At 40.6% G+C, this 25,552-nt stretch overlaps 1 protein-coding gene across 3 annotated transcripts in view; it reads left to right on the top strand.

Annotated features, from left to right (window-relative positions):
* Positions 1-25,552, top strand: part of plekhh1 (pleckstrin homology domain containing, family H (with MyTH4 domain) member 1) — a 103,873-nt gene that overhangs the window by 23,611 nt on the left and 54,710 nt on the right. For 2 of the 3 annotated variants that reach the window (XM_061896249.1, XM_061896251.1), the window contains exons 2-9: positions 4,295-4,458; positions 9,637-9,699; positions 9,855-10,004; positions 10,085-10,168; positions 13,003-13,084; positions 13,158-13,331; positions 13,401-14,044; positions 19,520-19,598. In XM_061896249.1, coding sequence (XP_061752233.1) covers positions 4,312-4,458; positions 9,637-9,699; positions 9,855-10,004; positions 10,085-10,168; positions 13,003-13,084; positions 13,158-13,331; positions 13,401-14,044; positions 19,520-19,598 — 1,423 coding nt within the window. In that variant the 5' untranslated portion in view covers positions 4,295-4,311. The remainder of the gene's footprint in view (positions 1-4,294; positions 4,459-9,636; positions 9,700-9,854; positions 10,005-10,084; positions 10,169-13,002; positions 13,085-13,157; positions 13,332-13,400; positions 14,045-19,519; positions 19,599-25,552) is intronic. The other variant, XM_061896252.1, reaches the window with a different exon arrangement.

Below are 25,552 nucleotides of genomic sequence, written 5' to 3'. Positions count from 1 at the left end.
TTGTGAAATTGTGACCTTTTTCATTTTTGGAGTAAAATTATGTTTTTTGTCATAATTTTGCCACATCAAAATTCAGATCGCTATCATAATATTGCCAACATCGGAAAGTTTTCTCATAAAACTGACTTTTGTCGGGTGAAATTACAACTCTTTTCATAAAATTGACCACATTTTAAGCTTTTCTTGTAAAATTGCGTCTTATTGAGTACAATTCCGACGTTTGTCATAATATTGCACAAATGTTCAGTTTTTCTTGCGTTGAGTAAAATGATGACTTTTATTATTATACTGCAAAAGTTCAAAGTTTTTCTTGTGAAATTGTGACCTTTTTCTTGTGAAATTCCAACTCATTTTTCACAACAAGCTTTTTTTCAATATTTGCATAGTATGTTTATATTATTCATGTTGTAAATACACATCTTTATATATCTAGAAAGTGTGTGTGTGTATGCACGCTAAAATCAAAGTCATCCATCTGTTGTGGATCTTTATGCACGTTGATAGTGTGTCACAGGAAAAAGGAAGTGTTTCAAGTTTATCGGAGCTTACTCATGACTGTTGTTATGGTGAATCATCAGGAGAGTGAAAAGTCCTTCTGGTCCTGTGGTGTAAATGCCAACACTTTTCCACCATGTGGTGTTTTTCTCAAGTCCATCCGGCCCTTTTGCGACTTCGAAGTAGCGTTCAATTTATTACTTGTACAATATCCCTACTACTGTGTTACTTACAATGGTAACAAAAAGCGCACTCAAAAGGAGTGAGGAAAAATAACTAAGGTTAACCACAGGCAGAAAAAGCTTGAGTGGGGCCAAAGCAGAGTTTGTCTCTGCGATGTAGACAAATTACCAAAGTTGTATCTAAAGCTACACCAACGCAGTGTTAATTTTGACAGCAGTGTTTTAAATGTTGTTTTAAGCCAGGATTGTTAATTCTTAAGGCCCCGGGCAGATTTGGTACAGCATAGCAACATAAGCAAGCTGAATTCTGATTGGATACAAACTATAACTTAAAAACAACAGCATTGGTAAGAGTGTAATATGACAAGAAGATAATAATTAAAAAATTAAATAATTAATTAAAAAACACTTTTATCTTTAATTATGATCCGTTGTGAACTTGGGGGAGTAGACGGCACAGACAACAAGGGGGAATAGTTTAGCTCTATATCATCTGTTATGTCTGTGTGAGCATGTTTTGTTTTAGTCATGTTCGGTATTGTTTTTGGACTCTGTGCACTTTTGTTTGTTTTGTCACCATAGCAACCCATTAGTTTTCACCTTGTCCCCATGTCACGCACCTGCTTTCACTAATCACCACAGTATTATTTAAGCCACAGTTGCAAGGTAGTCAGCCTGGCAACATCACCATCTATCACCCTCGATCACACTCTCCACATCCATGCCAATGATCCATGCCCCTTGTCTTTTTCCAAGTACGTTTTTTGTTATTCATGCCATTGTGCAAGTGTTTTGTTTTATGTTCATAGTTATGCCTATGCGATAGTTTTGTTTCATAGCCAAGTTTTTGTACCTCCTGGTGAGCGTTTTTTGTTTGTTCCTTGTTTTGAGTTAAGATTAAATAATGTTCGTACATTCGACCGTTGTCCGATCCAGTCACTTTGCACCTCGGGAAAACAATCTACGCCCAAGTCCTAGTCGTGACATATTCATCACATAAGGTTAACCACAGGCAGAAAAAGCTTGAGTGGGGCCAAAGCAGAGTTTGTCTCTGCGATGTAGACAAATTACCAAAGTTTTATCTAAAGTTACACCAGCGCAGTGTTAATTTTTCACAGCAGTGTTTTAAATGTTGTTTTACGCCAGCATTGTTAATTCTTAAGGCCCCGGGCAGATTTGGTACAGCATAGCAACATAAGCAAGCTGAATTCTGATTGGATACAAACTATAACTTAAAAACAACAGCATTGGTAAGAGTGTAATTTGACATAAAGATAATATGAATACTTTTAGATGTATAGGGAAAGTAAATTAAAAATTACTTTTATCTTTAATTATGATCCGTCGTGAACTTGGGGGAGTAGACGGCACAGACAACAAGGGGGCATAGTTTAGCTCTATATATTCTGTCATGTCTGTGTGAGCATGTTTTGTTTTAGTCATGTTCGGTTTTGTTTTTGGACTCTGTGCACTTTTGTTTGTTTTGTCACCATAGCAACCCATTAGTTTTCACCTTGTCCCCATGTCACGCACCTGCTTTCACTAATCACCACTGTATTATTTAAGCCACAGTTGCAAGGTAGTCAGCCTGGCAACATCACCATCTATCACCCTCGATCACACTCTCCACATCCATGCCAATGATCCATGCCCCTAGTCTTTTTTCCAAGTACGTTTTTTGCTATTCATGCCATTGTGCAAGTGTTTTGTTTTATGTTCATAGTTTTGCCTTTGCGATAGTTTTGTTTCATAGCCAAGTTTTTGTACCTCCTTGTGAGCGTTTTTTGTTTGTTCCTTGTTTTGAGTTAAGATTAAATAATGTTCGTACCTTCGACCGTTGTCCGATCCAGTCGCTTTGCACCTCGGGAAAACAATCCACACCCAAGTCCTACTCGTGACATATTTATCACATATATTAACAAAATATATATATATATAATAAAGAAACAATAACATTAATAGACAAAGGAATGGAGTGTGACAAAAATCCAAGAGTGTATGGTGTGAGACTACTCTATGTTTAGGAATGAACCCACACTGGTTTAAATGTAATTTAGATATCGGGTGTTACTATGTAAAGCGCTTTGAGTCACTTGAGAAAAGCGCTATATAAATATAATTCACTTCACTTCACTTCACTAACTGCTGAGTGTCACCAGAGTGTTGGGCGAGAGACAAGTCCAAAAGGGGCAGGGCATGCTGGTAGATCTGTGAGGCAAGCAGGAAGTCGGGGGGTTATTGCAAGGCATAGGAGGTCTGTGTCCAAGTGGGAGGTTGAGATCCAAGAGGCAGTCCGGAAAGCAGAGGAACAAGGAATGACGAGACACACAGCTCGTCGACACAGCTTGTCCCTGACAGTTTGTTTGTGTTCTAGTTTTTTCCTCTGAGTGTAGTATTTCCTGTCAGCGCTCTTATTTTGTTGGTTTCCTGTCTTTCTCCCTGAGCGCTGTTTCCCCTCTGCTGCGGCTGATTGGCACCTGACCACACCTGGTGTCAATCAGCCCACTCCTATTTAAACCTGTCGTCCCATCCAGTCAGGGCTGGATTATTGTATGGTATCGTTGCTCCTGTCGCATCGCGTCATGTCGCTCCTGTCGTGTCGTGTCATTGCAGCGTAGCGGTAAGCTATATTTCCGTAGCTGTTTGTAGCTTACTGTCTTTTGTTCCCTGCTTCCAATTTTTTTTTCACGCAACAAGTAACAACTTTTTTTTCTGCTCGCTACCTGCTAGCTTCCACGCTAGGCCCTTTTGGTTTTTGCTAGCTTTCATGCTTAGCTCCATTTGTTTTCTGGCTCCCATGCTAGCTCTTTTAGTTTGTTATCCGCCTCGTGCGCGCCTTTTGTTGTACCCCTTTTGGTTTTGTTTTAGTGATAAATTAAATCATGTTTACCTGCATTATGCCTGCCATCTTCTCCGCATCTTGGGGTTTGTCAGAAACAAACTGTGACAAACAGAGGTCTGCAGTTAAAGTTAAAGTAGCAATGATTGTCACACACACACTAAGTATGTTGAACTTTGTCCTCTGCATTTGACCCATTCCCCTTGATCACCCCCTGGGAGGTGAGGGGAGCAGTGAGCAGCAGTGGTGCCACGCCCGGGAATCAATTTTGGTGATTTAACCCCCAATTCTAACCCTTGTTACTAAGTGTCAAGCAAGGACAAAATGGGTCCCATTTTTATAGTCTTTGGTATGACTTGGCCGGGGTTTGAACTCACAACCTACCGTTCTCAGGGCGGACCGGACACTCCAACCACTAGGTCCACTGAGTCGGGGCGACAATGAGGACATGAGACAATCAGTGAGACGGGAAAGAAAACACAGAAAGCAAAGAGTGCATACAACAGGGTTAGTCGGCTTACGGTACATGAACAGATGATTACGTTCTGGCCCGGAACGCAGGTCTGCACTGGCTTAAGAAGCCCGGGTAGCTCATCAGTCCCAGGTGCGCGGAATGCTGTCATAATCATGATTTCTGGTTATGTTAGTCCAGCAGAGACACCACACCACTGCCAGATACGCAACCGAGCAAGGGGAAGACGTCTGTTAGCACGTTAGCACGTTAGCAAACAACAGAGTTTTGATGCTAAATTGAAGCCCGTGCTTCTGTTGTCGACAGGCAGGGGAATCCTCGCCATGGCCGGCGTGTTGGAGAGCGGCAGCGTCTCCGGAGCGGCGGGGGCGACCGGCGTGGATTGGCAAAAGCGCTGCGTCGCCCTGGAGATGCAGCTGCTCAGGTTCCGCCTTCAAGCGGGGAAGATCCGGGAGCTGCTGGCGGAGAAGGTGAGCGGGGAGGGAAGGTAGAGCTGAAGTTGAAAATGCATTGCATTTCAAGTCCAAGCACAAACAAAAAAAAACTGTTGTCCGTTAAAAACGGGGTCTGGAAAGATCCCAAATGAGTACACTTTGGACCCCTTTAATGGACCGAGACTTTTAGGGGTAAGTCCATTTTGGGGTACGTTTCTGTTCGCCTTTTTACTCGCTACCCTGCTTCTTCTACTTTGCCATTTTGGGCAAAGGGCACCATGCGCAAATAAGAGTAGCTCTGGTGGCATTAAATGACCTCAGCAGCGCCACCTATCATTTTAGATTTTTAATTGCAGGCAATATTGTGTTGATGGCGCAATTAGGAATATTACTGCCAAAATGTTTACTTTTAGAATTGTTTTTCTTTTTTTTTGTATTATTTGAAAGTAAAAAAAAATGTATACATTGTAAGTAAAACGCGATTCGCATTTGTATATATATATATATATATATATATATATATATATATATATATATATATATATATATATATATATAAATATGTATACATATAATATTATTGCCAAAGGTTTTAACTAGTAGAATTGTTTTTATTTCATTTTAAAAAATTATTTGCAAAAAATTAAAAATTTTAAGTAAAAAAACGATTACAGATGTATATTTTTTGTATACATATGTATATATATACATACATATATATATATATACTGTATATATGTTTATATATATGTATATAAACATGTATATATATATGTATGTTTGTATACATTACATATATATATATATATATATATTACATGTATATATATGTATAAACATATATATATATATATATATATATATATATATATATATATATATATATATCAATAATATTACTGCTAAAAGTTTTAACTTGTAGTATATATTTTTTTATTAATTTTTTTTTCGCAAGTACAAAATAAATTGTAAGTAAAAAAACGATTTGGTATATATACATATATATATATATATGAGTGTGTGTGTCATTCTATTTTTACCCTTCTTGAGACATCAACATAGGCATAATAAGTATGTGTAAAAATGTAAATTGCACCCCCTCTGGTCAACATATGAAATAACAAGTGTGTGTGTGTAAGACATTTACATGCACCCCTTTTGGCCAAAATTGTTATGTTTTATATATATATATATATATATATATATATATATATATATATACATATATATATATATATATATATATATATATATATGTCTTGATTGGATTATCCAGAGAATAGTGCTCGATACCGTGGTAGAGCGCAATATGTAGGTGTGGGAAAAAAATCACAAGACTACTTCATCTCTACAAATCTGTTTCATGAGGGGTTCCCTCAATCATCAGGAGATTTTAATGGAAGCATTCACATACAATGGTTTATATAGGGCACAGAGTGGGTGGGTACAGGCAGGCGTAGGGTGTGGTGATTGGCTCATGTGTTACCTAGGAGGTGTTTCCGTCTGTGGCGGCATGTTGAAATGATTTCACTGCGCTTGTTGAGGGATGATAGCTCTGGATGATATATAATTACCACAACAGTGGTAATAAAAGATGCAACCTATGCTTAAAAGAGAAACTGTTTATTATATAACACATGAGCCAATCACCACACCCTACGCCTGCCTGTACCCACCCACTCTGTGCCCTATATAAACCATTGTATGTGAATGCTTCCATTAAAATCTCCTGATGATTGAGGGAACCCCTCATGAAACAGATCTGTAGAGATGAAGTAGTCTTGTGATTTTTTACCCACACCTACATATATATATATATATATATATAGATATATATATATATATATATATATATATATATACATATATATATATATATATATATATATATATATATATATATATATATATATATGAGTGTGTGTGTGTCATTCTATTTTTACCCTTCTTGAGACATCAACATAGGCATAATAAGTAATAATAAGTATGTGTAAAAATGTAAATTGCTCCCCCTCTGGTCAACATATGAAATAACAAGTGTGTGTAAGACATTTACATGCACCCCTTTTGGCCAAAATTGTTATGTTTTATATATATATATATATATATATATATATATATATATATATATATATATATATATATATATATATATGTAGAGACATACTGTAATAACTTGATGTAAAAAATGATGATTAAATAACAATTTCAAAACAAAAAAATAAAATAAAATAAAAAGAACTGAAAACAGTCTTTTACTCACAATGTGTCAAATTTTTTGTTATAAAATTGGGAACAATTTTTCATATTCTTTCTGTTTCTGTAATACAGCAATATTTTCTCGTAAAATATATTACTTGTTAATATAAATGTATTACTATTTAATGCAAAATGGTGACGTTTGTCATACAAAATTTTGACTTTTATCACGATATTGCAGACGTTTGTGTTGTTTTTGTAAAACAGTGACATTTTTAGATTAAAATGATGACTTTTGTCATCATTTTTCCAAGCAAAATTCTGTTTACTATTTTAATATTGCCAAAATCTTAAAGTTTTCTTGTAAAATTGTGACGTTTGTCGAGTAAAATTAAGACTCTTTTCATAAAATTGCCAACATTTTAAGCTTTTCTTGTAAAATTGCAACTGTTATTAGGGACCGATGTCCCTAAGGGACACAGGACCCTATTGAATTTCTAGCGTTTTATTATTATTCTTTATTATTATACCGCCGCCTCTTTGAGCTGTAATTTGACCCCCTTAACATGCTTCAAAACTCACCAAACTGGACACACAAATCAGGACTGCCGGACATTGCGATCTAATAAAAAACCAAAAAACTCCAAAACTCAAAATTGTGCTCTAGCGCCCCCTAGGAAGAAAACACAGACAAAACTGCCTCTAACTCCCAGTAGGAATGTCGACTTCTATGTAGGTCTCACTTAGACCTATATTTCACACAATGACAACCCCCAGCAAAAATCAACAGGAAGTTTGCAATTCCCCCTTCAAAACAAAAGTTGTGTAAAAACAGTCACCTTTTTTAAAACATTATCTCCTCTGAGCGCATTCGTCGTGTCGGCTTCAAATAAACACAGGAGAGAGATTCAACCCTTCTGATTAAAAGTTAATGAAAGAGTTTTAATTACTGCTCCGGTTTGGATTGTATGAGCCCTCAGAGAACCACTGCTCTGCTGCTGGTGTGCTGCTGCCGTCTCAAGATATCGGCACCCTGCTCAGACAAAAATGCCTCTAACTCTCTGTAGGAATGTCAAAGACACATGAAACAAAAAACTCAATGTTGGTCTCACTTGGACCGAAATTTCATACACTGACAACCCCCAGCTAAAATCGACAGGAAGTTTGCCATTCCCCATTCAATACGATAGCTTCCCTCCATTCGCAATACATTAAGAGTCTCAAGATGGTGGCATCCTGCTCAGCCAAAACTGCCTCTAACTCCCAGTAGGAATGTCAAAGACACATGAAACAAAAACCTCTATGTAGATCTCACTTAGACCTATATTTCATACTGTGACAACCCCCAGCTAAAATCAACAAGAAGTTTGCAATTCCCCCTTCAATACAAAAGATGGCTATAAATACAAATCCATTGCTGCTTGCAGCTTTAAATATCTATAGAATTCCAACTTTTATCATAATATTGCACAAATGTTCCGTTTTGGTAGTAAAATCTTGACTTATGTTGAGTCAAATGACGACTTTTATTATAATACTGCCAAAATTCCAAGTTTTTCTTGTAAAATTTACCTTTTTCCTTGTGAAATTCCAACTAATTTTTCAATACAAGCTTTTTTTTTTAATATTTGCACAGTATGTATATATTATTAATGTTATAAATACACATCTTTATATATCTAGAAAGGGTGGTCCTAAAGAGGGAGGCATTAATGGGAGGTCCCCAGAAGATCTGAAATACACGAATGTGTGTGTGTGTGTGTGTGTGTGTGTGTGTGTATGTGTGTGTGTGCGTGTGTACCATTGCGTCATGTTATTGCTCCCTTGGAAAGGTCTGCCTTCATGGCCTTGGTGTGCTTGCCAAGTTTGGAGTGTTTTACACATTGACCCACTTTGGTGTGGAAAAAAAACCCCGGAGAGAATAAAAACATATTTTTAAAAAAAGACACGGCGTTGATCTGGCGGGGAGAATCTTCTCAGCCACGTTTGCCCTGCGGGGAAGATTTTTTTTTTTGTTTGTCAAGGGTGCGTTTAAGGAACCCGGAAAAAAATCAAAAATGTTCTTACTGTGTTAGAATTAAACAGCAAATACATGGAAGTGTATTTGTTAGTTTCCTGTTATTACTGTCTTGCTCATTTAGGCCATTTAGACCAGTGGTCCCCAACCACCGGGCCGTGGCCCCATTGGTACCCGGCCGCAGAATAATTTTTTATTAAATTTGATTTAAAAAAAAATATATATATATATATAAATTTTTTATTTTATTTTAATACATCAACATAAAAAACATAATATACACTTACAATTAGTGCACCAACCACAAAAACCTCCCTTTTTCATGACAAAGGTAAAAAAATAAAAAATAAAAATAAATAAAAACTAGCACAAAGGCTAACAGGACTAGAACCATACTTTGACACAAAGAAACTATGACAAGAGCAGACTGAAGTGAATGTGAAGTGAATTATATTTATATAGCGCTTTTCTCAGGTGACTCAAAGCGCTTTACATAGTGAAACCCAATATCTAAGTTACATTTAAAGCAGTGTGGGTGGCACTGGGAGCAGGTGGGTAAAGTGTCTTGCCCAAGGACACAACGGCAGTGACTAGTTAGGCGGAAGCGGGAATCGAACCTGCAACCCTCAAGTTGCTCTACCAACCGAGCTATGCCGCCCCAATGACATTGACAGGTAGAGGTGACAATAATCCAGCACTGACTGGAGGAGAAAGCAGGTCTAAATAGAATCGGGCTGATTGACACCAGGTGTGGCCAGGTGCCAATCAGCCACAGCTGATCGGGAAAAGCACTCAGGGAGAAAATCAGGAAATTACCAAAATAAGAGTGCTGACAGGAACAAAAACTAATGCAAACTGTCGGGGACAAGCCTGACCTAGAGTTTGTCTGACCCATTATCCATGAGGTCATTGTCACTTTCCCACAGTGGGGGAGTCATTGGTAGCCACGAGGCAACATGTAACCATGGTAACCGGCGGCTTTGTCTCTTTGCACTCAGATGCAAGAGTTGGAGCAGCGGGCGAGCGAGGCCGATCAGCGCGCCCAGAGTGCAGAGAGGCAGGTAGGCAAAGGGTAGCTTTTAGTCCCGCACTTGAGGACAGTCCGGGGGAGAAAAAAAAAAGTGAAGTCGTTATCTCAAGTTGCAGTAAATAGTTTGTGGCGCCCCCTTTGTTCAAAAGTTGTCCAATCACGCGACGGATGATCAATGCCTTCCAGATCCACGTCATGGAGGCAAAGTTGAAGTCGGCCAACTTGCAAAGCACCGAGTCCGAGAGCTCCTTGTACAGGAAGTACCGAGACCTGACCAGCCAGGTCCAGGAGAAAGACGGCGTGATAAAGAGACTAGAGGTCCAGCTGGGGAAGCAGGTGTGGGCGGAGCCAACTGAAAGGGGGAGGTCCCTTTGTGGCTGAGATGATAATACCGTGGTGTTTTCCTCGGACTCCAGGTGATAGTCCGAGCCCAGGAGGCAAAGATCATCGAGGAGAAGGCGACCAAGATTAAAGACTGGGTCACGATGAAGCTTGGAGAGGTAAACACACTCAGTGAGTGCATGCAGAAATACATGTTTGTTGCTGATTGCCAGATGCAGCAACAATATGTTTGCACATGTATTTGATGATTGCTAGATGGAACAACAACATGTTTGTTGCTGATTGCCAGGGAAAATAACAACAACAAGTTTGTAAATACATCTGATGATTGCCGGATGGAACAACAACATGTTTGTAAATATATTTGATGATTGCCAGATGGAACAACACAATTTTTGTTGCTGATTGCCAGATAAAATACCAACAACATGTTTGTAAATACATTTGATGATTGCCGGATGGAACAACAACATGTTTGTAAATGTATTTGATGATTGCCAGATGGAACAACACAATTTTTGTTGCTGATTGCCAGATAAAATACCAACAATATGTTTGTAAATACATTTGATGATTGCCGGATGGAACAACAACATGTTTGTAAATACATTTGATTATTGCCAATTAACAACATGTGTGTTGGTGATTGCCAGATGGAATACCAACAACGTGTTTGTAAATACATTTGATGATTGCCAGATGGAACAACAACATGTGTGTTGCTGATTGCCAGATGGAATACCAACAACATTTTTGTAAATATATTTGATGATTGCCAGATGGAACAACAACATGTGTGTTGCTGATTGCCGGATGGAATACCAACAAAATGTTTGTAAATACATTTGATGATTGCCAGATGGAACAACAATATGTGTGTTGCTGATTACCGGATGGAATACCCACAACACGTTTGTAAATACATCTGATGATTGCAGGATGGAACAACAACATGTTTGTAAATATACTTGATGATTGCCAGATGGAGCAACAACATGAGTGTTGCTGATTGCCAGATGGAATACCAACAACATGTTTGTAAATACATTTGATGATTGCCAGATGGAACAACAACATGTGTGTTGCTGATTGCCAGATGGAATACCAACAACATGTTTGTAAATACATTTGATGATTGCCAGATGGAACAACAACATGTGTGTTGCTGATTGCCAGATGGAATACCAACAACATTTTTGTAAATATATTTGATGATTGTCAGATGGAACAACAACATGTTTGTAAATCTCTTTGATGATTGCCTGATGGAACAACAACACGTGTGTTGCTGATTGCCAGATGGAATACAAACATGTTTGTTAATATATTTCATGATTGCCAGATGGAACAAAAACATGTTTGTAAATATATTTGATGATTGCCAGATGTAACACCAACATCATGTTTGTTGATGATTGCCAGATGGAATATCAACATGTTTGTAAATATATTTTGATGATTGCCAGATGTAATACCAATATGTTTCTAAATATATTTTGATGATTGCCAGATGGAACAACATCAACATGTTTGTAAATATATTTGATGATTGCCAGATGTGATACCAACAACATGTTTGCAAATATATTTGATGATTGGCAGGTGGAACACCAACAGCATGTTTATTGATGATTGCCAGATGGAATATCAACATGTTTGTAAATATATTTTGATTGTTAGATGTAATACCAACAATATGTTTGTAAATATATTTAATGATTGCCAAATGTAACACCAACAACATGTTTGTAAATATATTTGATGATTGCCAGATGTAATACCAACAACATGTTTGTAAATATATGTTGATGATTGCCGGATGGAACACCAACAACATGTTTGAAAATATATTCGATGATTACCAGATGGAACACCAACAACATATTAGTTGATGATTGCCAGATGGAACACCATCAACATGTTTGTAAAAATATTCGATAATAGACAGATGGAACACCTACAGTATGTTTGGTGATGATTGCCAGAAACAATACCAACATGTTTGTAAATATATTTTGATGATTGCCAGATGGAACACCAACATATTTGTTGATGATTGCCAAATACAATACCAACATGTTTGTAAATATATTTTAATGATTGTAAGATGGAAAACCAACACATTATTTGATGAATGCTGGATAGGATACCAACATGTTTGTAAATATATTCTGATGATTGCCAGATGGAACCCAAACGACATGTTTATTAATATTTTTTGATGATTGCCAGATGGAACACCAACAACATGTTTGTAAATATATTTGATGATTGCCAGATGGAACACCAATGACATGTTTGTAAATATGTTTGATGATTGCCAGACAGAACATCAACACCATATTTTTTTATGATTGCCAGATGTAATACCAACATATAATTTGATGATTGCCAGATGGAACTCAAACGACATGTTTATTAATATATTTTGATGATTGCCGGACAGAACACCAACAACATGTTTGTTGGTGATTGCCAAATGGAACACCAACATCTTTGTAAATATAATTGATGATTGCCAAATGGACCACCATCAAGATGTTTGCAAATATATTTCAAAATTGACAGATGGAACACCAACAGCATGTTTGTTGAGAATTCACAAATGGAACAACAACAACATGTTTGTTGATGATTGCCAGGAAGTACACCAACATCTTGGTTGATGATTGCCAGATAGAACACCAACATGTTTGAACATGTATTACATGATTGACAAATGTAACACCAGCAACATGTTTGCAAATATATTTGAATGACTGACGAATGGAACCAGAACATGTTTTTGATGTTTCTAATGGATCACCAACTACATGTTTGCTGCTGATTGCCAGGTGGTACACCAACATCTTGGTTGATGATTGTCAGACAGAACACCAACATGTTTGAAAATGTATTACATGATTGACAAATGGAACATCAAACAATACGGTTGTTGATGATTGCCAGATGGAACAACAACATGTTTGCAAATATATTTGCTGATTGCCAGATGGAACAGGAGAACCAGCAGCTGAAACAAGTTAACATGGAGCAGACAGAGCAGATCAAACTACTGCAGGACAAACTACAAGGTCTGCAAAGATCAGGATTCCTTAAATTGAGAGACTCAAGAACAAGCTTACAATTGTTATGTCGTTCCATCAGTTTTCTTAGATCCTCAGGATTCCTGTGGACCCCAGACTAACCCCCCAGGACCAGAGGCCCAGCAGCCACCGATCAGTCCCCAGTTCTCCTCGAGCTGCCCGGGCACTCCTCCCTTGCCAGAAGCCAACAGAAGACCACTATGTGCCAATGGAGAAGCCAAGACCTCAGCAGAAGGTGCCTTGAATTTAGGGGACCGAGGAAAAGTACATGAACCTAACTCTGAACCCTTTTTTATCCTTGCAGATTTGAAAAGAACCCCAGAACTGTCCTGTAGGACTCCTCACGGGTCACCGGGGTGCACCGAGGGTCAGGAAGTGTCCTCGGACAGAAACAACGCCTCAGACGAGCTCAACAACAAATTCCGTTCTCAGTGCCTCCACTCGTCCACCTCGGCTTACGCGGTAGGACCCGGATCCCCCGAGTCTCCCCTCAACCCGGCTCCCAAAAGTCCGCTCTTGCCTCGCTCGCCCTCCGCCACCAACGACCCCTCTCCCGATCCCTCCCAGCCTCCCCAGTCGGGCGCCAGCATGACCTTACCAAAGATCCGGACCCCGCTGAGCCCCAGAGACAGCATCCAGCTGGCGAAGAAGCACTTCAGTCAGCCTCAGCCCGGTCTGGACCACCTGGACCACCTGGACCGCCTCCCCCAGCTGGTCAGCATCGACATCGCCGCGCCCTCGTCGGCTTCTTCCACCCTGACCAGCACCTGCACCACCACCACCTTCTCCCGGCTGGTGGAGGAAACTGACATCGACATGGAAGGGTCCGGATCAGAATGCCTCACTCGGGATGAAAGACCCTTTTCAGGCCTCGCAGAACCACTGGATCGCCTTGATCCAGAAGTTCTGAAACCACCGACACCACCTTTGCACCGATTTCCTTCCTGGGTATGAAAGTCAATCTTCCAAGTATTTTAGACTCTAAAGTCTCAAACTCTGTCTGCCCTCAGTCTCCTCTTGGATAATTTATTGTTTGTAGATTCCAAGTCTGAAAAATATTGTCTCCATTCCATATTCCACCAAAGTTACCAAATATGGTTCTAATTTTATTGGTTCTACAGCGGGGACGCTTAGCTAGAACCGATTATGGTTTTCTACACCAAAATTCATCTATTTAATATCCACATTCATCCAATTACTATCCACGTTTCCCCAATTTAAACAATTCCAACTTCCAAATGTTCAGTTTATTCAGGAATCGCAGGCTTTCCCTTAAAAAAGTCCCAAAATTCCCAGATTTCCCAGAATTCCAGGTTTTCCGGGACATTTTTCCTATTCAAAAAGAATTGGCCAGTTTTCAAACTTCCACCATTTCCACATTTTTCAACCGATTCAAACCTTCAACATATTCCACTCATTCTGCACATTTAAACTATCATTTTTTTCCAAGTTAAAAAAAATCCTGGAAATCCCAGAATTCCCGTTTTTTTTTCAAACCCTTTGATTCACCCTATTTTTTGGTGACTACTTCTTCGAAATTTTCCCACCCAATTCAACCGTTCTAACATCAAAACATTCCTTTTAATCAGGACAAAAAACAAAGTTTTTTTCTTTACAGGAAAAATTCCCGGTTTTCCCGGAATTCCGTAATACCATTTCTCAATTTAAAAATGTTCCTACTTCAACATTTCCGGACCGTTTTGAAAAATTCCAACACCAACCATTTGAACTCATTCAGAACATTCAAGTATTTTAGCAGTTTTTTTTTTAATACCCGCTTTTCCCAAAATTCCCAAATTTCTGTGAAATTGCTATTGAAATGAAAGAAACATTTTTCAAAGTTCCACCTTCAACTTCCAAATGTTCAGCTTATTCAGGAAGTGCGGGCTTTCCCTTGACAATTTCCAAAAATCCCAGATTTCCCAGAATTCCAGGTTTTCCGGGACAATTTTCCCATTCAAAATGAATTAGCCATTTTTCAAAGTTCCACCATTTCCACATTTTTCAACCGATTCAAACCTTCAACATATTCCACTCATTCTGCACATTTAAACTATAATTTTTTTCCAAGTTAAAAAAAATCCTGGAAATCCCAGAATTCCCGTTTTTTCAAACCCTTTGATTCACCCTATTTTTTGGTGACTACTCCTACCACATTTTCCAACCCAATTCAACCGTTCTAACATCAAAACATCCCTTTTAATCAGGACAAAAAACAAAGTTGTTTTCTTTGGAGGAAAAATTCCCGGTTTTCCCGGAATTCCGTAATACCATTTCTCAATTGAAAATTTTGACTACTTCAACATTTTTGGACCGTTTTGAAATTCTCCAACACCAACCGTTTGAACTCATTCAGAACATTCAAGTATTTTAGCTTTTTTTTCTAAATTCCCGCTTTTCCCAAAATTCCAAAATTTCTGTGAAATTGCTATTGAAATGAATGAGACATTTTTCAAAGTTCCACCTCCAACTTTCAAATGTTCAGCTTATTCAGGAATTGCGGGCTTTCCCTTGAAAATTTCCAAAAATTCCCAGATTTCCCAGAATTCCAGGTTTTCTGGGACATTTTTCCCATTCAAAATGAATTGGCCATTTTTCAAAGTTCCACCATTTCCACATTTTTCAACGGATTCAAACCTTCAACATATTCCCCTCATTCTGTACATTTAAACTATAATTTTTTTCCAAGTTAAAAAAAAAATCCTGGAAATCCCAGAATTCCCGTTTTTTCAAACCCTTTGATTCACCCTATTTTTTGGTGACTACTCCTACCACATTTTCCAACCCAATTCAACCGTTCTAACATCAAAACATTCCTTTTAATCAGGACAAAAAACAAAGTTGTTTTCTTTACAGGAAAAATTCCCGGTTTTCCCGGAATTCCAAGAATTCCGTAATACCATTTCTCAATTGAAAAATTTTACTACTTCAACATTTCAGGACCGTTTTGAAAAATTCCAACACCAACCATTTGAACTCATTCAGAACATTCAAGTATTTTAGCATTTTTTTTTAAAAATTCCCGCTTTTCCCAAAATTCCCAAATTTCTGTGAAATTTCTTTTGAAATGAATGAGACATTTTTCAAAGTTCCACCTCCAACTTTCAAATGTTCAGTTTATTCAGGAATTGCGGGCTTTCCCTTGACAATTTCCAAAAATTCCCAGATTTCCCAGAATTCCAGGTTTTCCGGGACAATTTTCCCATTCAAAATTAATTAGCCATTTTTCAAAATTCCACCATTTCCTCATTTTTCAACAGATTCAAACCTTCAACATATTCCACTCATTCTGCACATTTAAGCTATAATTTTTTTCCAAGTTAAAAAAAATCCTGGAAATCCCAGAATTCCCTTTTTTTCAAACCCTTTGATTCACCCTATTTTTTGGTGACTACTTCTTCAAAATTTTCCCACCCAATTAAACCGTTCTAACATCAAAACATTCCTTTTAATCAGGATAAAAAACAAAGTTGTTTTATTTGCAGGAAAAATTCCCGGTTTTCCCGGAATTCCGTAATACCATTTCTCAACTGAAAAATTTTACAACTTCAACATTTCTGGACCGTTTTGAAACATTCCAACACCAACCATTTGAACTCATTTAGAACATTCAAGTATTTTAGCTTTTTTTTTTTTAATTCCCGCTTTTCCCAAAATTCCCAAATTTCTGTGAAATTGCTATTGAAATGAATGATACATTTTTCAAAGTTCCACCTCCAATTTCCAAATGTTCAGCTTATTCAGGAATTGCGGGCTTTCCCTTGACAATTTCCAAAAATTCCCAGATTTCCCAGAATTCCAGGTTTTCTGGTACAATTTTCCCATTCAAAATGAATTGGCCATTTTTCAAAGTTCCACCATTTCCACATTTTTCAACCGATTCAAACCTTCAACATATTCCACTCATTCTGCACATTTAAACTATAATTTTTTTCCAAGTTAAAAAAAATCCTGGAAATCCCAGAATTCCCGTTTTTTTAAAAACCCTTTGATTCACCCTATTTTTTGGTGACTACTTCTTCAAAATTTCCCCACCCAATTAAACCGTTCTAACATCAAAACATTCCTTTTAATCAGGACAAAAAACAAAGTTGTTTTCTTTACAGGAAAAATTCCCGGTTTTCCCGGAATTCCAAGAATTCCGTAATACCATTTCTCAATTGAAAAATGTTACTACTTCAACATTTCTGGACCGTTTTGAAAAAAAATCCAACACCAACCATTTGAACTCATTCAGAACATTCAAGTATTTTAGCAGTTTTTTTTTTTAATACCCGCTTTTCCCAAAATTCCCAAATTTCTGTCAAATTGCTATTGAAATGAATGAGACATTTTTCAAAGTTCCACCTCCAACTTCCAAATGTTCAGCTTATTCAGGAATTGCGGGCTTTCCCTTGAAAATGTCCAAAAATTCCCAGATTTCCCAGAATTCCAGGTTTTCTGGGACATTTTTCCCATTCAAAATGAATTGGCCATTTTTCAAAGTTCCACCATTTCCACATTTTTCAACCGATTCAAACCTTCAACATATACCACTCATTCTGCACATTTAAACTATCATTTTTTTCCAAGTTGAAAAAAATCCTGGAAAACCTAGAATTCCCGTTTTTTCAAACCCTTTGATTCACCCTATTTTCTGGTGACTACTCCTTCAAAATTTTCCCACCCAATTAAACCGTTCTAACATCAAAATATTCCTCTTAATCAGGACAAAAAACTAAGTAGTTTTCTGTACTGGAAGAAGTCCCCAGTTTTCCCAAAATTCCAGGAATTCCGTAATACCATTTCTCAATTAAAAAATGTTACTACTTCAACATTTCTGGACCGTTTTGAAAAAAATCCAACACCAACCATTTGAACTCATTCAGAACATTCAAGTATTTTAGCTTTTTTCAAAAAATGTCCACTTTTTCTGAAGATTCCCAAATTTCCATGGAAATGAACGGGACCTTTTTCCAAGTTCCACAACCCCAACATGTTTTTTCTCCGATTCAAACCATTCCAATTCTAAAATGTTTGGCCTGTGAAAGAATTGTTTGCTTTACTTCAACAACTTTTTCTTTTAATTCCCGGATTTCCCAGAACTCCAAGTTTCCTGGGCCATTTACCCCCTTCAAATGAATTGACCATTTTTCTAATCTTTCACAATTCCTACATTTTTCAACCTATTCAATCCATTCCAACATGATTGGGTATAAAAGCAGCTTCCATGAAATGCTAAGTAATTCACAAACAAGGATGGGGCAAAAGTCACCAATTTGTAAGCAAATTGTCAAACAATTTTAGAACAAAATTTTTCAACGAGCTATTGCAAGGATTTTAGGGTTTTTACCATCTACGGTCCGTAAAATTATCAAAAGGTTCAGAGAATCTGGAGTAATCCCTGCACGTAAGCGATGATATTACGGACTTTTGATCCCTCAGGCGGTACTGCATCAAACACTGACATCAGTGTGTAAAGGATATCACCACATGGGCTCAGGAACACTTCATAAAACCACTGTCAGTAACTACAGTTGGTCGCTACATCTGTAAGTGCGAGTTAAAACTCTACTATGCAAAGCCAAACCCATTCATCAACAAAGTGGCAAAGTGTTTTGTGGTCTGACGAGTCCACATTTCAAAATATATTTTGAAACTGTGGAAGTGGTGTCCTCCGGAACAAAGAGAAAAATAACCATCCGGATTGTTATAGGCGCAAAGTTCAAAAGCCAGCATGTGTGATGGTATGGGGGTGTATTAGTGCCCAAGGCATGGGTAACTTACACATCTGTGAAGGCACCATTAATGCGGAAAGGTCCATACAGGTTTTGGAACTACATATGTTGTCATCCAAGCAACGTTATCATGGACGCCCCTGCTTATTTCAGCAGAACAATGCCAAGTCACGTGTTACAACAGCGTGGATTCGTAGTATAAGAGTGCAGGTACTTTCCTGGCCCGCCTGCAGTCCAGACCTGTCTCCCATGAAAAATGTGTGGCGTATTATGAAGCGTAAAATACGACAACAAGACCCCGGACTTGGTAAAGAATGGTAAAGAATTCCACTTTCAAAGCTTCAACAATTAGTTTCCTCAGTTCCCAAACGTTTATTGAGTGTTGTTATAAGAAAAGGTGATGTAACACAGTGGTGAACATGCCCTTTCCCAACTACTTTGGCAGGTGTTGCAGCCATGAAATTCTAAGTTAATTAAGTTTATGAGTTTGAACATGAAATATGTTGTCTTTGTAGCATATTCAACTGAATATGGGTTGAAAAGGATTTACAAATCATTGTATTCTGTTTATATTTACATCGAACACAATTTCCCAACTCATATGGAAACGGGGTTTGTATATTCCGTCAGCATTTCAGTTCAACTTCAGCATTGAAGCATTCACACACATTTAGTTGTAATTCTTATCTGTATTTAATATTTGTAGGAGAGTCGGATCTATGCGGTGGCCAAGTCTGGACTGAGAGTATCCGAATCCTCTCCAGGAAGCAGAGGTCTTGGTCTAAGTGAGTCTTGCCTTGTCTTTCTTCCTAAAAAAAAACTTGTCTTTTTATGTTTTTCTGCATTGATTGACGCTTCACCCGCTGGTTATTTGGAGCCCCCCCACCCTTCTGGGACTCGAACCTGGGTAGGTATTTTGAACGTTTTCGGACTTTTGCCGACTTTTCTCACTTTTCTCCCCCACTTCCCATGGGACCCAGCTGGGTGAGTTTTGGACATTTTGGGTACGGCAGGACTTGTGGGTGTGATTTTTGAACATTTTTGGGACTTTTGCCAACTTTTCTCACTTTTCTCCCCCACTTCCCATGGGACTTGGCTGGGTCCGTTTTGGACATGTTGGGCATCCCGGGACTTGCACTGCCGGCGGTGGGACTTGTGGGACTCGAACCTGGGTAGGTTTTTTAATTATTTTTGTGACTTTTCCCGACTTTTCTCCCTTTTCTCCTCACCTTCCCGTGGGACTTGGCTGGGCACGTTTGGGAAATTTTGGACATCCCGGCAAAAGGACTTCTGGGACTTGAGCCTGGTAGGTATTTTGAACATTTTCGGACTTTTGCCGACTCCTCTCACTTTTCTCCCCCACTTCCCATGGGACCCTGCTGGGTGAGTTTTGGACATTTTGGGTACGGCAGGACTTGTGGGTGTGATTTTTGAACATTTTTGGGACTTTTGCCAACTTTTTTTTACTTTTCTTCCCCACTTCTCGTGGGACTTGGCTGGGTCCGTTTTGGACATGTTGGGCATCCCAGGACTTGTGGGACTCGAACCTGGGTAGGTATTTTAATAATTTTTGTGACTTTTCCCGACTTTTCTCCCTTTTCTCCTCGCCTTCTCGTGGGACTTGGCTGGGCACGTTTGGGAAATTTTGGGCATCCCGGCGACGGGACTTCTGGGACTTGAGCCTGGTAGGTATTTTGAACATTTTCAGACTTTGGCCGACTTTTCTCAGTTTTCTCTCCCACTTCCAATGGGACCCTGCCGGGCGAGTTTTGGACATTTTGGGCATCCTGAGACTTGTGCGGCACGACTTGTGGCCGTGATTTTTGAACATTTTTGGGACTTTTGCCAACTTTTCTCACTTTTCTTCCCCACTTGTCGTGGGACTTGGCTGGGTCCGTTTTGGACATGTTGGGCATCCCGGGACTTGCACTGCCGGGACTCGAACCTGGGTAGGTATTTTAATTATTTTTGTTACTTTTCCCGACTTTTCTCCCTTTTCTCTTCGCCTTCTCATGGGACTTGGCTGGGCGCATTTGGGAAATTTTGGGCATCCCGGCGACAGGACTTCTAGGACTCGAACCTGGGTAGGTATTTTAAACATTTTCGGACTTTTGCCGACTCTTCTCACTTTTCTCCCCCACTTCCCATAGGACCCTACTGGATGAGTTTTGGACATTTTGGGCATTTTGTGCGGCAGGACTTGTGGGTGTGATTTTTGACAATTTTTGGGACTTTTGCCATCTTTTCTCACTTTCTTCCCCACTTCCCGTGGGACTTGGCTGGATCCGTTTTGGGCATCCCGGGACTTGCGCTGCCGGCGGTGGGACTTGTGGGACTCGAACCTGGGTACGTTTTTTAATTATTTGGGGGATTTTTCCCGACTTTTCTCCCTTTTCTCCCCGCCTTCTCATGGGACTTGGCTGGTCTCATTTTGGACATTTTGGGTATCCCGGGACTTGTGCGGCGTAATTTTTGGAACTCAAACCTGGGCAGGTATTTTGAACATTATTGGGACTTTTGTCGACTTTTCTCACTTATCTCATAGCCCTCCCGTGGGACTCTGCAGGAACACGTTTTGGACGTGTTGAGAATCCCGGGACTTGCGCAGCCGGCGGCGGGACTTGTGGGACTCGAGCCCGGGTAGGTATTTTGAATGTTTTTGGGACTTTTGCTGACTTTTGTCACTTTTCTCCCCCACTTCCCGTGGGACTTTTCTGGTTGCGTTTTGGACATTTTGGGCATCCCGGGACTTGCGCAGCCGGCGGCGGGACCCGTGGGTCTCGAACCCGGGTGTGATTTTAGAAAAATTTTGGGACTTTTGCTGACTTTTCTCACTTTTCTCACCGCTTTCTAGTGGGACTTGGCTGGGCGCATTTTGGACATTTTGGGCATCCCGGGACTTGCACGGCCAGTGGCGTGATTTGTGGGACTGGAACTTGGGTAGGTATTTTCAACGTTTTTGGGACTTTTGCTGACTTTTCTCACTTTTCTCCCCGACTTCCCGTAGGACTCTGCATAGGGGCGTTTTGGACACATCGGGTATCCCGGGACTTGCGCGGCCGGTGGCGGAACTTGTGGGACTCGAACCCAAGTGTGATTTTTGAACATTTTTGGGACTTTTGCCGACTTTTCTTCCCCATTTCCTGTGGGACTTTGCTGGTTGTGTTTTGGACATTTTGGGCATCCTGTGACTTGCACGGCCGCCAATCGGACTTGTGGGACTCGAACCTGGGTAGGTATTTTGAAGATTTATCGGACTTTTGCCGCCTTTTCTCCTGCCCTTCCCGTGGGACTCTGTTCGGTGCGTTTTATACACTTTGGGCCTCGGAACTTGCACGGCTGGCGGTGGGACTTGTGGGATCTGAGGGACTCGAACCCGGGTAGGTATTTTGAACATTTTTGGTACTTTTGCGGACTTTTCTCCCCCACTTCCTGTGGGACTTGACTGGGCACATTTTGGTCATTATGGGCCTCCAGGGACTTGTGGGATTCTAACACAGGTGTGATTTTTGAACATTTTTGGGACTTTTGCCGACTTTTCGGACTTTTCTCCCCCACTTTCTGTGAGACTCGGCTGGTTGCATTTTGGACATTTTGGGCATCCCGGCTAGCGGCGGAACTCGTGGGACTCCAACCAGGGTGTGATTTTTCAACATTTTGGGGATTTTTGGGGACTTTTCTCCCTGACTTTACCGTGGGACATTGCTGGGTGCGTTTTGCACACTTTGGGCCTCGGAACTTGCACGGCTGGCGGTGGGACTTGTGGGATCTGAGGGACTCGAACCTGGGTAGGTATTTTCAACGTTTTTGGGACTTTTGCGGACTTTTCTTCCCCCACTTCCTGTGAGACTTGACTGGGCACATTTTGGTCATTATGGGTCTCCTGGGACTTGTGGGATTCTAACCCAGGTGTGATTTTTGAACATTTTTGGGGCTTTTGCCGACTTTTCGGACTTTTCTTCCCCACTTCCTGTGGGACTTGACTAGGCACATTTTGGTCATTATGGGTCTCCTGGGACTTGTGGGATTCTAACCCAGGTGTGATTTTTGAACATTTTTGGGGCTTTTGCCGACTTTTCGGACTTTTCTCCCCCACTTCCTGTGGGACTTGATTGGGCAGATTTTGGTCATGATGGGCCTCCTGGGACTTGTGGGGTTCTAACCCAGGTGTGATTTTTGAAAATTTTTGGGGCTTTTGCCGACTTTTCGGACTTTTCTCCCCCACTTTCTGTGAGACTCGGCTGGGTGCGTTTTGGACATTTTGGGCATCCCGGGACTTGCACGGCTAGCGGCGGAACTCGTGGGACTCCAACCAGGGTGTGATTTTTCAAAATTTTGGGGATTTTTGGGGACTTTTCTCCCTGACTTCACCGTGGGACATTGCTGGGTGCGTTTTGCACACTTTGGGCCTCGGAACTTGCAGGGCTGGCGGTGGGACTTGTGGGATCTGAGGGACTGGAACCTGGGTAGGTATTTTCAATGTTTTTGGGACCTTTGCGGAGTTTTCTTCCCCCACTTCCTATGGGACTTGACTGGGCACATTTTGGTCATTATGAGTCTCCTGGGACTTGTGGGATTCTAACCCAGGTGTGATTTTTGAACATTTTTGGGGCTTTTGCCGACTTTTCGGACTTTTCTCCCCCACTATCTGTGAGACTTGACTGGGCACATTTTGGTCATTATGAGTCTCCCGGGACTTGTGGGATTCTAACCCAGGTGTGATTTTTGAACATTTTTGGGGCTTTTGCCGACTTTTCGGACTTTTCTCCCCCACTTCCTGTGGGACTTGACCGGGCCGATTTTGGACATGATGGGCCTCCTGGGACTTGTGGGATTCTAACCCAGGTGTGATTTTTGAAAATTTTTGGGGCTTTTGCCGACTTTTCGGGCTTTTCTCCCCCACTTTCTGTGGGACTTGGCTGGGTGCGTTTTGGACATTTTGGGCATCCCGGCTAGCGGCGGAACTCGTGGGACTCCAACCAGGGTGTGATTTTTCAACATTTTTGGGACTTTTGGGGACTTTTCTCCCTGACTTTACCGTGGGACATTGTTGGGTGCATTTTGCACACTTTGGGCCTCAGAACTTGCAGGGCTGGCGGTGGGACTTGTGGGATCTGAGGGACTGGAACCTGGGTAGGTATTTTCAACGTTTTTGGGACTTCTGCGGACTTTTCTTCCCCCACTTCCTGTGGGACTTGACTGGGCACAATTTGGTCATTATGGGCCTCCAGGGACTTGTGGGATTCTAACACAGGTGTGATTTTTGAACATTTTTGGGACTTTTGCCGACTTTTCTGACTTTTCTCCCCCACTTTCTGTGGGACTTGGCTGGGTGCGTTTTGGACATTTTGGGCATCCCGGCTAGCGGCGGAACTCGTGGGACTCCAACCAGGGTGTGATTTTTCAACATTTTTGGGATTTTTGGGGACTTTTCTCCCTGACTTTACCGTGGGACATTGCTGGGTGCGTTTTGCACACTTTGGGCCTCGGAACTTGCAGGGCTGGCGGTGGGATTTGTGGGATCTGAGGGACTGGAACCTGGGTAGGTATTTTCAATGTTTTTGGGACCTTTGCGGAGTTTTCTTCCCCCACTTCCTGTGGGACTTGACTGGGCACATTTTGGTCATTATGGGTCTCCTGGGACTTGTGGGATTCTAACACAGGTGTGATTTTTGAACATTTTTGGGGCTTTTGCCGACTTTTCGGACTTTTCTCCCCCACTATCTGTGAGACTTGACTGGGCACATTTTGGTCATTATGGGCCTCCTGGGACTTGTGGGATTCTAACCCAAGTGTGATTTTTGAAAATTTTTGGGACTTTTGCCGACTTTTCGGACTTTTCTCCCCCACTTCCTGTGGGACTTGACTGGGCAGATTTTGGTCATGATGGGCCTCCTGGGACTTGTGGGGTTCTAATCCAGGTATGATTTTTGAAAATTTTTGGGGCTTTTGCCGACTTTTCTCCCCCACTTTCTGTGAGACTCGGCTGGGTGCGTTTTGGACATTTTGGGCATCCCGGCTAGCGGCGGAACTCGTGGGACTCCAACCAGGGTGTGATTTTTCAACATTTGGGGGATTTTTGGGGACTTTTCTCCCCGACTTTACCGTGGGACATTGCTGGGTGCGTTTTGCACACTTTGGGCCTCGGAACTTGCACGGCTGGCGGTGGGACTTGTGGGATCTGAGGGACTGGAATCTGGGTAGGTATTTTCAACGTTTTTGGGACTTCTGCGGACTTTTCTTCCCCCACTTCCTGTGGGACTTGACTAGGCACATTTTGGTCATTATGGGCCTCCAGGGACTTGTGGGATTCTAACCCAGGTGTGATTTTTGAAAATTTTGGGGGCTTTTGCCGACTTTTCTGACTTTTCTCCCCCACTTTCTGTGGGACTTGACTGGGCACATTTTGGTCATTATGGGTCTCCTGGGACCTGTGGGATTCTAACCCAAGTGTGATTTTTGAAAATTTTTGGGACTTTTGCCAACTTTTCGGACTTTTCTCCCCCACTTCCTGTGGGACTTGACTGGGCACATTTGGTCATGATGGGCCTCCTGGGACTTGTGGGATTCTAATCCAGGTATGATTTTTGAAAATTTTTGGGACTTTTGCCGACTTTTCTGACTTTTCTCCCCCACTTCCTATGGGACTTGACTGGGCACATTTTGGTCATTATGGGTCTCCTGGGACTTGTGGGATTCTAACCCAAGTGTGATTTTTGAAAATTTTTGGGACTTTTGC

The sequence above is a fragment of the Nerophis ophidion genome, linkage group LG03, assembly GCF_033978795.1.
Source record: "Nerophis ophidion isolate RoL-2023_Sa linkage group LG03, RoL_Noph_v1.0, whole genome shotgun sequence".
NCBI classification, from domain to species: Eukaryota; Metazoa; Chordata; class Actinopteri; order Syngnathiformes; family Syngnathidae; genus Nerophis; species Nerophis ophidion.
The sequence above is the reverse complement of the archived record's forward strand: the minus strand, read 5'-3'. Positions and strand labels throughout refer to the sequence as shown.